The 15,170-nt window shown below is 38.9% G+C and overlaps 2 protein-coding genes across 2 annotated transcripts in view; both read right to left on the bottom strand.

The window, feature by feature from the left end:
• Nucleotides 1-202: 202 nt before the first annotated feature.
• Nucleotides 203-5,325, bottom strand: LOC109962401 (T cell activation RhoGTPase activating protein). The gene is given in 9 exon segments (XM_020604090.1): nt 203-1,447; nt 1,450-2,109; nt 2,439-2,520; nt 2,821-3,007; nt 3,323-3,432; nt 4,081-4,242; nt 4,592-4,743; nt 4,944-5,013; nt 5,277-5,325. Coding segments are annotated over 9 exon segments (1,944 nt in total). The 5' UTR covers nt 5,307-5,325; the 3' UTR covers nt 203-956.
• The window catches only part of LOC109962285 (rho GTPase-activating protein 20-like), an 11,707-nt gene continuing 1,854 nt past the window's right edge, over nt 5,318-15,170 (bottom strand). Inside the window, exons 2-6 of the mRNA XM_020603864.1 lie at nt 15,039-15,124; nt 10,641-10,811; nt 7,385-7,549; nt 5,902-5,943; nt 5,318-5,399 (exon numbers count right to left, since the gene is read on the bottom strand). Of these exons, the coding sequence (XP_020459520.1) occupies nt 5,318-5,399; nt 5,902-5,943; nt 7,385-7,549; nt 10,641-10,811; nt 15,039-15,124 (546 nt within the window). The remainder of the gene's footprint in view (nt 5,400-5,901; nt 5,944-7,384; nt 7,550-10,640; nt 10,812-15,038; nt 15,125-15,170) is intronic.

The raw sequence follows: 15,170 nt of genomic DNA, 5'->3' as shown, positions 1-15,170 counted from the left end.
TAATGATTTGACTGGTGGGTGATCCTGAAATACAGCATCCACTGTTGATATGACAGATCTCATATAAACAGTAGAGGAAGATGTTTTGTTACTACTTTAACTTCTTTTATTGAATAGCTTTCCTTTATTGAAAACAAATTATGGTGGAATTTCACAACTCTGGACAAACTCTGACAAAGATTACCAATCTACACCATATCTAGTTGACTTTATTTACATTTTAGGCATACAGGTAAACAAAGCATAGCTCATCTTCAAAAAAGTGCTTCATTGTAGTGGAAGAAGAAGATCCTGCAAAGTGATGATTTACAAAAAGCAAAACAAACAAACTGAAAAATCCCATTGTGCTCAGTGTGCTATAATGCACATATCACTGTTGACAAAACTTCACACAAACATAGAAAATCAGAACTTGTAGCATATTTTATACACAGCTAACAGTGCTGTCATAGCTTCATTGTGATAGACTAAATATCTATCAAGATAATTACATATCTTATATTTGTACTCTAAATAGTACTACAGAGAAAGTGCATCCAAGGAGGCACCACAAAGCTGACGTTCATTCAAAGTGAAACAGTGGAACATTAAACGATCTGACTTTACGTGCATATACAAACATTGCTCTGACAGAGCTGCTTAGTGGGAAGGGCCTTAAAAGACAGTTTCTTTGTCTAACCAGCCAAAGAATAGTAAAAAGGTAAGGAGTGGGGTTAGGGGGGTGTTGTGTATGTGAAGGGAAGTAGTCTTGTTGCTAAATGAAAACATGCAATCTGGTCATATCAAGTCCTCTTGGTTAGAAAGTAAAATAAAAAAAAAATAAAAAACAAGCCTGCTGGAATGATAACCGGTTGGTCCAGTGACTTTACCCACTGATGTTCAGCTCTGAATTACTTCTGTCTTTGAGAAATGTTTGCATATCTAAAATCTGATCTGTGAAACAGTTCCAAAGTCGATCAAACATAAGACTCCTTGGCGTAAGAAAATTCCTCAAACACAGGCTGGCTACATCTTCGTGACACAACCTCATGATGGCCTGCGGACACAGATTCGGACATGGCTCTCTGGCGGAAAGGCTTCCGCCGCTCAGCGGTGTTGGTTTTGTCCTGTGCTGCTTGAGCAAAACAGTCTATGTACTGATTGACAGAGCATGCTGATGGGAAGTCATAATTTACAGAGGATGGGCGGGACCTTCTCTCCAGCTCAATGGCATGTTGTACAGTCAATGCTCCATACTGTGGAGGGAGGCTCACATTCCGCACTGCCTGCTCATACGTTGGAGGCCTGCAGGGCAGCCTGCTGTCCACTTGCTTAAACACTTCAATGGCAGACAGAGGGCGAGGTTTGCGCAGAAGCTCTGCTGGTGGGTCTGCTTCACTCTGAGAGTCCTCCTGGAGAGTTCCACAAGGGAAGGCGTTCTCCTTCTGAGAGTCTTTCTTCAGGCTGCTCCTGCTGCTGATAAGTTCCTATTCCCCAGGACTTTACTGGGTAGTCTCATAGACTGTGAACGCCTCCTCTCATCTGAAATCAGTCTGGCAATGTCCTGCTGAGACTTAACCCCCACTGTCAGCTGGCCAGTAGTGTTTGTTCTCCTGGAGCAGGGTGGTGACCCCACTGGGGAACTGGTGAAAACAGAGCCCTCTGATTGGTTGGAGGCAGCGCTTTCCAAGGAAGAGCATGAGCAGTCTCTGATGCGATTACCTTCTATGTAAGCCAGTGAGTCTGTGTTGGAGCTTCTGCTCAGTTTTGTAAACAACAATACTGGTCTTGCGCCACCTTGTCCAAGCAAGAAGGAGTCATCTGAAATTGGCTTTTTCAGAGACTTCTCCTCAAAGTCCCTCTTCATAGAGCAGTCATCGTGGCTTCTGGCATGGCTGCACAAGCTCTGAATATCAGCTGAGAGCAGGATGATGGGCTCAGAGCAGCGACGGTTGAATTCAGGCTTTGTATTGAAGATAGCATCATTTGCCCAAGAAGAGGTGGTTGTGCTGGGACTGAGAGAGGAAGATGAGCCACACTTTCCACGTGTGGAGGTCTCCCCTGCTTCTCCATCTCCATCTGGGTCAGTGCTGTCATACGCAGAGTCATGGTGCTGGGAGCACAGTGAGTCTGCAGAGCAGGAATAGGAAAGAAATGATTATAATCATTATGTTTTACAAAAACTATTCTTATTTATTCAAGCTGTGCAGATCAAAATTTAATTTGACTTCAGTAAGGGACTGTATCAAAATTACTGAACGGGGTCTGAAGAGAACAAGGAAGGATCTTTAATTTTTCATGCCCCAAATTTATATATTATTTCATCGTTATCTTGTAGCATTTACTGTTAGCAAAAAAATATTGAATTTCAAAAATGCAACTCTCTACCCATCAAAATAATTTTTCTACAGTCCCTAAAAAGAAATGATATCAGTGATTTGAATGATGTGCCTATATACCTTCATCTGTATCCAGTAGATTTGGGATATTCTCTCCAAGTATCTTATAGTGCTCAATCAGGAACTCAGTGAGCTCTGTGACCTGCAGAAAATCAGGAAAAGAAACATAAGTCAAATTAACAACAATATTTTTATTTGCTAACTAATATTGTTACTATTAGGAGTAACAATATTCAAAACTAAAACTGAAAATTAGATAAAAACAATGCACAGGTTACTCAGTTCCGAAAATATCTTTATCAGGCTTTGACTAAACAATCATCTAACAAGAGTCTGTGCATGTGTAACCTTACATATGAAACCTGAGGTTTTCTGCACTGTGACCTGCAAAGCTTCAATGCATCAAAAGTGAGAAGGCAGACTCATAACAAGACTTTTCTACCTTTTTCATCTTTTCCTTCTGCTCATCCAGCGGCGTGCTATCCAGCTGCAGCAGCGTGGGGGCAATACACACCGCCAGGTTGTGGGCGTCCATCTTGTTGATGTCAACACTCTCTAGGATGTGATGCAGAATGCAGACTAGATGCTGCAGGAGGAGCTTGTTGTGCCTTGGGAGCTCATCTATCACCCTGGTAGGTGAGTAGCAAAAAAAGAGGAAGGAAGAAGATCAGCTTGGCGGTCTTTTTTTTTTTTTTTTTTAAGTTCTTCCTTTTTTCAAACTGAAAAATGCCAAAAAAGAGAAGTGGTCTGTGTTTAGCCTACAGATAAAGGACAGTCAGAATTCTCTGCATAAATCCACTCAAAAAAACCCCCAGCCATTTATTGCTAACCACATAAATATTTATGAAAATACAGAGTTTCTTTCTATATATGTCATATTGAAGTGTAAGCTGAGAGTCACAAATGCAGGTAAATAGCACCGTTAGCTGGCGTCGACTGCTTACTTTGTGATTTCCAGAGCCTTCTGCTGAGTGTCTTCATTGTCCAGAGCCATCATCCAACTGTCATAAAGCTCAGACACCAGCAGGCTGCCAGGAAGTTCTTTCAGAAAACTCTGCAATAAACAAGAGATTTACAGTGAGGAGACAGTAACAGACATGGTGATTACATTAAATGAGTGGGCCACATCACAGTGGAGATGCATGCATACTTGTACTCCACTACATTATATATGTTTATGAATAACACAAAATAAATTAAGATGTATTAGATAGAAAAGCTACCCAGTAGTATATATAGTTTTGCACAGTGAGTACATTTACTTTTGATACTCTAAGTATATTTAATGCTTATATTTGCAGTTTTAATTAAAACCTTTGAATGCATGACTTTTGCTTGTAACACAGTATTCCTACACTGTGGCATTGCTACTCTGACGTAGGTAACAGATCGGGGTACTGGAGCAGCAGTAGTAGTTGCGGTTGTGGTTCTAGTTGTGGTAATGTTGAAGTGACATACTAGGATCCGCATTACTATTTGTAATAGTATTTAAAGTAATACTAACATTGTAGCAAATATTGTATTAGTAGCTGTCATAATAAAGTTTTGATTGTAATAGTGGTACTAGCATTACAAAACACGACTGGTAAGAAGAGTTAATTACATTATATTAATTATAACCGCTGCTACCCAGTGGCATACAGTATATTCTGATGCACTGAGGTTACTGAAGTGATCACACGGGACAGATATGGGAACGTACTTTAAGCAGCCCAACGAGCAGAACGACCGGTTGGCCGTCCAGGTCCACCTCCAGGCCACTGTTAAGCTGCTCTCTGATGTCCTTCATGTTCTTGTTGTTGCATGGCTTCCGAAACACCCCCTCTGTGGACGGCCCTTTCTTCCTCAGCAGCACCAGCATCTCCTGGTGAGAGGATGATGATAGAGGAAAGCAGAGGTGAGTCTATCATAGTAAAAACAAAAGCAGCATGTGGGCGTGTCTCTTTTCAGTGGATTCTTTGGTGAGACCAGCTCATGCTAAGTAGGTGCTTGTTTGCGAGTCATAAAAAAGTCACATCAGGTTTTATTTTTCAGTAGTTACAGTGTTTAAAGCAATGAAATTCTACCAAAACAGAAACTGTAAATAAATAAGAACCTCTTGAAACCAGACAGAAAAAAATGATCCTAGGTGCATGTTGTTTAGTTGTTGGTCTAAAAAATGGTGGTGATGGCTTAATATGAACTCTGCCATTTAAGATTGAAAGGCAACTTACTGTGACTGGTTTGGGAAGTGAGCAGTCGTCTGGGCATATCTTGCAGAGTGGCTGCCCAAACAGCTGGGTTTTGGTGTCTGTTCCTGTTCGACTTGCTTTGCTGATGAAACTAGAGCCCTTTCTGAGCTTCTTCACCAGCTTCCACTTGGATTCTGATGACAGCAGAAATATTTTATCCATCAGCCTATTCAATATTTTATATTTAAGTGGTTGATTTTTGAATTAGTGCAACAAGAATTGTGTTTCTTCATTTCCTCCTTTCATTTCTTTTTTTCCCTGCCTCACCTCTACACATTGTGTAATTAATGAGCCCCTCCCTCCAACACAACTGCCATTTGGCTTCAAAACTCACCAGTAGGCTGCATTGATTTGTCCTCTTGATTATTCAGCTGCTTTGATGGAGCATGGATGTTTGCATCGCCCTGGCAAAAAAAAATAAAGAGTGAGGTGGTGATGAGTGTGCAAGAGGAACACGGGAACGCAAACAACAAAAAGAAGAAAGGGGCTGTGTTTTATTCTCAACTCTATATTTTGCAGCAATTTCAGAAGCTCGATAAACCCAGCAACATCTGTATAATGTCATTTCCTTTCAGTATGAGTGGAAAGGTGCTGGTGTCCTTCCCTTGATTATCTTTCATCTAAACAACGACAATAACAATAACACTGAAAAGGGGTTTTTACTTACATCGAGTGGAAACACAATTAATTGTTCCATTCCACCTCCTGTTAGAGTTTTAGTCTAGAAAAGAAAGAGCAAACTGGAGGTAAAGAAGCAAAACAAACTCTCGATTTTTCTTCTTTAATTTTTCTGTGATGAGAAAATAAAAATACATAAATATTAAAATTTATTCACAATTTACATTTACAATTTATCGCCAAACTCTGTGCACTCTCTATGCCTGTACTCGTATTTTTATTTTTCATTTTAAATTTATATAATCACAAATAATGCCCGTTATTTGAAGTTACTATGTATCAACATATCAGTGGATCAATATGTCATCACGTGCATTGTCCTTTTTCCGAATAACAGCGACTAAATTAACACTGTGCTTCATTTTAATTTAAGATATTATCTTGCTGTAATCAACAAAACATCTAAAATCCTGATAATTAAAAGCTTAATTCATTTGAAAAATTATTTTAAAAATTCACGTGATTGAGGTATTAACTTATGCTTTATTATTATACGAACAGGCAGGCCAGTCTGGTACAAGCACCATTCAACTTTTATCAACTATAACAGTTATAAGAATCACACAAACATCGATCAATCAAACATTCACATGATCAGTGATTTAGTTTCTTACCTGTTAAGAGTATCTAACCAGTGTTCTTTCACCTCACGCGAGCTGTGGGCAAAATAACAGCATGGTACAAGTTATTAATCCACAGAGTAAACCGAACAGGCGAGCAGGTAAAATAGGACTGACACAAATTTCATGCCTCCAGCCTTTTTAACAACTCTGGTGGAAACTGTAACGCAGTCATGGGAACAGGAAGCAGCGTCACGGCGGGCCCCAGGCAGACATCTTCCACTTCCTCCTAGTCTAGGTTTACTGCGGCTCAGTGTCCATCAGTGGAAACAGACACCAGTGCCTACGTATGCACCTGTAGGGCTTTAATAACCTGTAATACACTGTGGTCTTATAAATGCCAGGTGTCTTACAAAACCATATGGTTGTATGCATATGAAGAACGTGTCGACAAGTGAGCACATTGTTTTTTTTTTAATCACTTCCATGTGAGTGAAGAGGAATGAAACTTTCACACAGTGAATCATTACCAGAGCCAAGTAACCAATGAGAAAATGGCATCTCATTTTCAAACAAAACAGCTCAAAACTTATCGAGGGGTTATTCATCTTCCTGGAATACAATAGCATCTGAAAAACAGCTTCATGGTTTGATTCTATTACTTTGCGAGAAATGTGGGAGTTAATGAATCACACAAACAAATCATTTTCTGACTGGTGCTTGTTAGTGCCTTTGAACAGACAGATAGCATTTACTGTGAAGGAAGAGTACAATATCTTTTTAGATGATTACATTGTCTAGACAAAAAGCATGAGATGCAATGTTTCTCCCACACTTCATCTTTATTGTAAAGGCCAGTATTTCTAGATAATCCCAGCTGTTAATCCCCTTCTTGATGGCCAGCTCTGCAGTTCCTATTTTCTAACCTCTTGTCTTGTGATACTGCAGGGAGGACTTTCTCTTTGCTAGTTCCCCATTTTCATAAAAGGTCACACATCATATGTCCGTTTACTACATATCAGTATTCCATGAACAGGCTAAGATTTCACTGACAGTTACTACATATCAGTATTCCATGAACAGGCTAAGATTTCACTGACAGTGTTAATGACAAAGACAGACACAAACCCAGTGTGTGTGCTGTTCTATTGATGTGTGAGGCATTTAAAGGGATAGTTTTGGCAAATACACCTGCTATCTTGAATTAGAAATTTAATACCATTGCCAAGTCTGCCCTGTTTATATAATTAGCTTAATTTGGTACAAAGACTAGAAACATGGAAATGACTAGCCTGTCTCAGTCTGACTCTAACAAAACCCACTCAAGCATCTCTTTTCATCTTTAAGAGTTCAGTACAGATGGCCGGGTCATGGATTCCAGTAATGAGCTGGGTTAGGGCATGAGAAGAAAGACAATCAGTTCAAGATCCTCATAGCCACACATCATGCTTGTGTATTCAGGCATGCAAGCATGTGCGACTCAAAACGTTTGATTGCTTTTGGTTGAATGTGAGTCATCTGCTGCGTGCCTACTCACCGGAAACACACCATACAAAAAGTGAGAGCCCAGGCCAAGACGAAGGTGACCCTGAGGTCAACGTCCCCTCTCCTTTCCTCTTGTTCCTCCGGCTCATCTTCAAAAGTATAAAGCCAGACATCCTCGAGGTTCACTCTGTGCTTCAGGCGGTAGCTGCCAGTCGACCTGTTAAAACAGAAGCAAAAGAAAAGGTACTCTAAACACTCCTTACTGCCCTTTTCCAGATTAAAATGAAGCTTTCAAATCCACCAATTTTTGACCCACTGGTTGATTTTTTTCTCCTCTATAATCATAGCTGATTTTAGAAATATATTCATAAAAAAAAAAAGTTTTTAGTTGTGAAAAAGTTGGAATTGAACATGGAAATAAAAGGCATAACTTATCTAAGACTGGCACTGTCAAAAAAAATCTAATTGTGAAATCAACTTGGATGGAAAATACATTTTTGTACTTGAAAACATGGTGAGGAGTATCAGTCTATAGTGTGAATATTGATTGTCAAGGATAAAGAGAAGAAAAAAATTGCTTTTGTCTAGTGTGAACATTTCTTCATTGCAGCAAGATCATCAGCGGCACCTTCTACTACTTCATGTTTGTGATTTATCTCTTGAACCAAAAGCCAAAACTTGTTTAGTGCACTTTACTATAATCAAGGTGACTCAACGCCTTCCTAAATAACACAGTGGTGTAGCATGTTGGAATAAATTGCTTTTTTAAGTGGGTGAAAAACAGCTTCCACAAACCGAGACTAGAACAGTAAATGATCCGAGGTGATTTATTCTTTTCCTACAGCTCCACACAGCCATGCTTCAGATTTAACTAGTGTTTGATTGTACCCTCGCTGACCTCTGCGTGTTTGCACCAGAAGTGGGCTGACTGCATCCCGGAGTGTTCACAGACTGGAGGGAAAAACAGTCAGAAAGGGATGAAGACATAAAGAGTGTGCTTGAAGATTCAAGAGGTGTTAACTTATAGAAAGGACAAGATGTGAGGTGCAACTTTGCAGAGGTAATAAAGACAGGCTGTGAGAAATAAACATGGACAGATCAACACATGGATCCTGGAGGAAGTAGGAACCGAGGGCTCCATCTGATGCATTATGTACAAGAGCCCATCATTTACACAGCACACAATTAATCACAGCTTTGGTATATTTTCACAGATTTCAACCAGTTCAGTTTGCCCTACATCAATTTCCATTCCGAAATAATATATGGACCATTTACCATTAACACAAATATAGTGTAGTAAATTTCTCACACAGTAACATACTAACAAATATACCACATATACAATTATTTCCTAAGAAGGCCAAAAGCTTAGGTAATAAACAGCTGCCTTGAAGATTTAGTTCAACATTTTACTGAAAGAAGCTTAAGTGAAACTTCACTAAGGAAGCTCTTTCCTCATGTTCCCACAGTGGGTTGACATGCACTCTTAATTTCAGATCAATTTCTCTCCGTCATCTGCTTTCCCACGCTGTCAGATGTTCCTCCACCTTCTATCCTGATGTCACTTTATCTGATCAATGATCTTTCCTCCTGTGTTGCTTGAGCCAATCAGTCACTAGCTGCCGTTCTTTAAATATCGTTTCAATTCATCCCGTTTGTTTTTCAGATCCACCATAACCTCCATGATGCCCATTGTCCCAGTCCTCCTCTCCTCTGCTCTCCTCACTCTCCATGTATTTATATGTCACCATCTCATGTCATTAACTTTGTCCCCTCTCTCCTGAGGTGTCCACTCTCTCCCTGTACCTTTCTGCATGTACCCCTGGTTCTGGAGCTATACATTTCCAACGAGCAGTCACCGGACACATTAAGCTTCCCAGTGTTTGTTTGTTGTGTCTTGATGCTTTAATTTTCTCTCACTGCTCACTCCAACCAGTTGAGGCAGAAGGCTGCCCAACAAGAGCCAGTGTCTGTAGGAGGTTTCCTCTGTTAAGAGGAGTTTATCCTTCCTACTGTGACCCAGTGCTGGGTTTCTCTCTATAAAACTGTAAGGTCTAGACCTTGTGTACTATGCCTTGAAACAGTGAGTTAGCCTCCCCCCCAGAGTTTAAAATATATGTACCAACTCCAACAAAATACATATACTGTGCCAATTACATAATTAAGGTTATTTTCAGACTTTATAAAGCTACCTCCTGAGCCACAAAAGACAATGAACATTTTCAGTTTGGGCAGAACTAAACATGATGTACTGTATAAAAAGCTGCCTTTTCAATGTTTCAAGTACAATTATTTATAGAAGTAATGAATGCTCATATATAATGACTTAAAATACTTCACAATGTGTTTACTGTATCGTGTCCCAGCTGTGCTACCTACTGGAACAGTGGGCAGGTTGTGGTAAAGAGATGAGTGTGATTGTCCTCCCACTCAAATGCTATAAAACTTCCATCGGCTTTGAAAAACATCTGACTAACGTGAGCAACTTGTTATTGCAACATCTTAAAACTTGCTTATTTGTATTTGCTCTGTTTAATGATGTTGTATAGAAATCTGGAAAAGAAAGATAATGCTGCTTTCATTCTAAAGGAACACAGGAGGGGAAGATTTTTACCACACCCACTAATGATAGGTTAAAGAAGTTATTAAAATGGCATATTAAATTCTAAAATAAAATTCCTATTAAAGGCAAGGTCGGTCTGAGTTGATTTCCACAACAGCTCAAGTAGTTTTTAAAGTTATAATTCAGTCATAGGTGTGAATGGAGGGTCATATCATGACAGTTTTGATTTAAGATATTATCACTGAGACTAATAAACCAGCATTTACAAGTGAAAGTATCTCACTGACATGTTTTATTTGCTTTAAAGTCAACAGAACTTCAGCTGAAGATGTTGAAATTACTTTACAGTGAACACTCCTGAGTTTCCCCTCATGTGACTCTGCTTAGTGGGAACCACCACACTTTCTTCTTCTATCGTTTTAAAGTCAGAGTGACTGAACACAAACAGTCTGACCTGGGAGATTCCCTAACAGTCTGAGTTTCAAGTCCAAAAATACATGTTTTGTTTATACTTCCTCTTTCACTCTCCCATTCCAACTGTACAAATACAGTATTTTTCAGCAGAAAGTCACTTATATTACTGAATTTCTTAGTTTTAAAAACTTTCTGCCAGATGATTCAGTGGCTTCCCAGTGGTAATGTTTTGTTCCATAAACAATTATTAGATTTTCTTCACATTTTACTGAAAATAACTGACTATCACCTATATAATGGAGTATATATTAAATTCTATATTACTTACTTGAATTTGGCGATGACAATCAGGTGGCTGAAGAGGAACAGGTGTCTCTCCCTGGTCTTTGTGCCCTCAGTGACCTGAACGCACTCGTCCAGCAGCAGCTGTTCGTTCTCACTGCTGAGGCCAAGGACAAATGGACTCTGCTCCACAGACACCCAGCAGGAAGCCTCCTCCCTGAGTGAGAGGACGCACACAAAAAAAAGGGTGAGTGGCAGGAACAAGCTACAGGCAGACTAGTCTAATGCTGATGATTACATCATTTTTAATGGGTTGAGGACATTTATCCAGGCCCTTTTCAAGCATTAAAACTGTTCCAGAAAGGGTCCTAAGAGGTTACATTATAAATCTAACAGATCATTATATGATCAATGGGACAGGACAGAATCATAAACATAATCTATTTCATAATTCATTCATTTATATAATCATTATAAAACACTGACAGTCATATCCTTTGTCTCTGAAAATATTTATATTAATGACTAGGTGTTATAATGCAAACTCCTGTACCAAACATCAGCAATGAGTCAAGTCAAGTCAAGATTTTTATTTTCCATTTATGCATAAACAGACACTCTAGGCATATAGGAATTCTTGTGCAGCTCTCCTTAGGAGTCAGGTAAGGAGTTAAAAGCCAGAAAGAACACTAGTCTTAAAATAAAAAAAATTACATAAAGGTGGCAAGCATTAAAACTGCAATACACAAAAATAGGGTAGTAGTATTTTCCCTAGTGACCTTCGAACATCGCACTTAGTAATGATACTGTGTGATAACTCAAGGCGGTTGCTACTGTTGTGTTTTGGTGATTTGATTCTGATTTGAGTGATCTGAGAAAAAAAAAGTGTTTTTTTAATGTGAACATGATCACTGGCTCCAATCAGTAGCCTCCAATATTGTGATCCCTCCCTAATGATCACGGAGAAGATGGGAAGAGAAAAATGGAAGGACAGGAACACAACACAAGGGTTAACCCTTGTGCCAGTATGACCATTGAATTGCAGTATTCTCCTCACCATAAAGTGATTACAACTATGTTGCGCTGAATGAGGGTTTTGACTCAGATTATATTTATTTCCCTCTTCTGTGTTTTATTTACAGCTTGTCCCTTCATATTGAATTTGGTTTTCTGCCTCCAATTACCTTTATTTGACTCTCAGTACATCTTGCACCACTTTGTTCTCAGTAGTAAATATGTCTTCTACTTTTCTGACTGATTATTTGAATATGCTGCATGTATTAACAACAAGTATTTATGATAGGCACTCAAGAAAACATTATTTCCAAAACCAAACTTGCATGGAATTATATGAATGTCATGAAAAAAGGCAGAGGATATAGAAAGACTTATATCATAACAATAATGTTTAATTAAAACCCCCTTTTAGTACCAAATGACTAGTTGTGATCACTTTCTGGCCAGGACAAAACTGTATTGTACTGGTTGTATTTTTTTTTTCTCCTCTACAGTACATCACTGATATGAACAACCTATTTGTGATACAGTGATTATTGTTGTGGAATAATTATATTTAACTAATTACATGGACTCGCCCACTGAGGGCTCTGGTGGTCTTTATGACACTACTGTGATAAGATCTCTAAAATGTTAAAGAGTTAAACCTCAGACATTCAGGGGGAGGTGATTAACCCTTGTGTTGTGTTCCTGTCCTTCCATTTAAAAGTTTTATCTTGTTTGAAGGAAAATGTCAGATGTGTGTGTGAAGGCATCACCACAGGTAAGAGTTGTTGTTCCCTCTAAAGTGATTATGAAACCAGTTTTGGCCCTTGCTCTTCCCACTGACTGTGGGTTCAGGGTGTTTATTCAAATAGTAGCATCAGAGGTACTTTCCCTCTAGAAACTCCCATACCTAACTGGAGACACAGAAAATACCAGCAAATCAGAGTGTGGAGAACTTCAACTGGTGTTTATCACTGTGTGAACACACAAATGACACAAAACAACCAAACTCTAAAATACATGCACCACTGCTATGAATGCTTAGGCCTAAGTAAAGGTATGTCATATGGTATATTAGTGTTAGGTTGTTATATGCAATACAATTCCCTGTAACAGATGCTGATTTGCTTCTTCTGCAGGGCTGTACTCAGTTATGAATAAAACAACTGCTTAGATGAAGTACCTCTAATGATCCAGTATAAGGAGCAGAATGCAGTATTCTCCTTGCCAAAAAGGGATTAAAGCTAATATCTTTATAATGAAAGTAGTTTTCAGTGTTTGATTATCTTTATTTCCCTCTTGTGGTTTATATTTTAAAAAATTATCAGCCTATCCATCATCCTATCCGGTATCTTTGTACCAGTTTTAGTACCTTGAAAATGCCAGTATGACCATTGAATTGCAGTATTCTCCTCACCATAAAGTGATTACAACTATGTTGCGCTGAATGAGGGTTTTGACTCAGATTATATTTATTTCCCTCTTCTGTGTTTTATTTTAAAGACTATAAACCATCCTGTCTGCTTTACAAGTTAAAGTGCCTATAAGGTTCCAGTACAACCAGTCAAATGCCAAAAACTGATTACAGCTTGTCCCTTCATATTGAATTGGGTTTTCTGCCTCCAATTACCTTTATTTGACTCTCAGTACATCTTGCACCACTTTGTTCTCAGTAGTAAATATGTCTTCTACTTTTCTGACTGATTATTTGAATATGCTGCATGTATTAACAACAAGTATTTATGATAGGCACTCAAGAAAACATTATTTCCAAAACCAAACTTGCATGGAATTATATGAATGTCATGAAAAAAGGCATTGGATATAGAAAGACTTATATCATAACAATAATGTTTAATTAAAACCCCCTTTTAGTACCAAATGACTAGTTGTGATCACTTTCTGGCCAGGACAAAACTGTATTGTACTGGTTGTATTTTGTTTTTTTTTTTCTCCTCTACAGTACATCACTGATATGAACAACCTATTTGTGATACAGTGATTATTGTTGTGGAATAATTATATTTAACTAATTACATATAGCACATTATTGTCACCGTGGTTTTTTTAATTGGTGTACATTCTCTACATCAGTGGCAGTCCCACTACAGTGAAACTAGCACCTATAAATCCACCCTCCACTCAAGCAACTACGCAATGCATATGCAATCAGGATGCTGCATGGGAGGAAGTGTGAGTGTGTGAGGTATCTGACATTTCCCTTTGCTTTGTGGACTCGCCCACTGAGGGCTCTGGTGGTCTTTATGACACTACTGTGATAAGATCTCTAAAATGTTAAAGAGTTAAACCTCAGACATTCAGGGGGAGGTGATGAAGAGCCCACACATTAGAGATCAGCCTTGACCCGTCACTAAACACTCTGTAGGTGTGTTGTTTAACGTCACCTAAGTCACAACAACAGCTAGAGGATGGACTTTCTTTTTCCACAGTGAACATATAGAATCATGGTTTGTAGCCAGGATTGCAGACATATTGAGGCAATGACAATATACACAACAGACAATAGCACTTTTAGTCTTGTGGACTTTTTGCTTATTATGTTTTGGTGCAGTGAAGATGAATTTCTACAATAAATGCAGTTTAAAATCTTTATCGCCACTGTGAGGAATTACATTCTGTCAGAGAAATACTTTATTTGTTGCCCTAAAATTATAGCTTTTTTCTAAATGTTTTCTTACTTCCTTGTAATACCTGATATTTACATGACTGTGGGCTTCTAACAGCGACTCAAATGGGATAATATGAGAGATGAGAATTGCTTTTTGGTTTACCTGCTCATAACTAATGTCCACACTGATGTCACAAGAGGTCCAAAGCCAAAATCCTTGGGGAACTACTGGAGTACTGTATGTATGTATGTTTATTATAGTATGTAAATGGTGGATCTCTGTATAAGAGGTCAACAAGACAGTTTTATGTAAAAGATTCTAACAGCCAGTGGTCGTTGGTTTGTGTGCAGGTTTCTGTTTCACACCACCACCCTGTAAATTCCCCACAGGGACATCTGTTTGTGGCCTGAGCAGAGTGGGGCACATGTGGTGTCGTTACAGGGTGTGACGACAGCAGCAATAATCTGAGATATTCCTTATGTGCTGCCATCTGTAGGATGGAGGCTGCAGTGGGGAGATAGTGCCTCAGAGCCATAAGGGCTTTTACATTAAGAAATACAAAATGGTGCCAGTTACACAACACTCCTCTAAATTTCAAAAGAGACCAGAAAAATATAATGTGCTTCAAGTAAAAAACAACAATAAAAAACCTTTTTCCCCTAAGAATAACTGTTGAGATGCTCAGTGACTCCTGAGTATATGCAGCTTTTTATAGAAAGGGTAGGACTAAGACACAGGGCACTACAGAAAATGAACATATACTGTATGTTGTTCAGTGTAGGAAACAGTATTTAAACTAATGATGTACACACCTGATAGGAGACCAGGTCATCCCCAAAGCCTTCCCAAAGAGCAGCAATGGAGCGGAGCGGTGTCTCTGAGCCAAGTGTCGGAGGTGCTGTAAGAAAACAGACGACTTGTAATTGTGAGTTTTAAATACATTT

Source organism: Monopterus albus, unplaced genomic scaffold (genome assembly GCF_001952655.1).
Source record: "Monopterus albus unplaced genomic scaffold, M_albus_1.0 scaffold63.1, whole genome shotgun sequence".
NCBI classification, from domain to species: Eukaryota; Metazoa; Chordata; class Actinopteri; order Synbranchiformes; family Synbranchidae; genus Monopterus; species Monopterus albus.
This window is presented reverse-complemented; position numbering and strand designations above follow the sequence as displayed.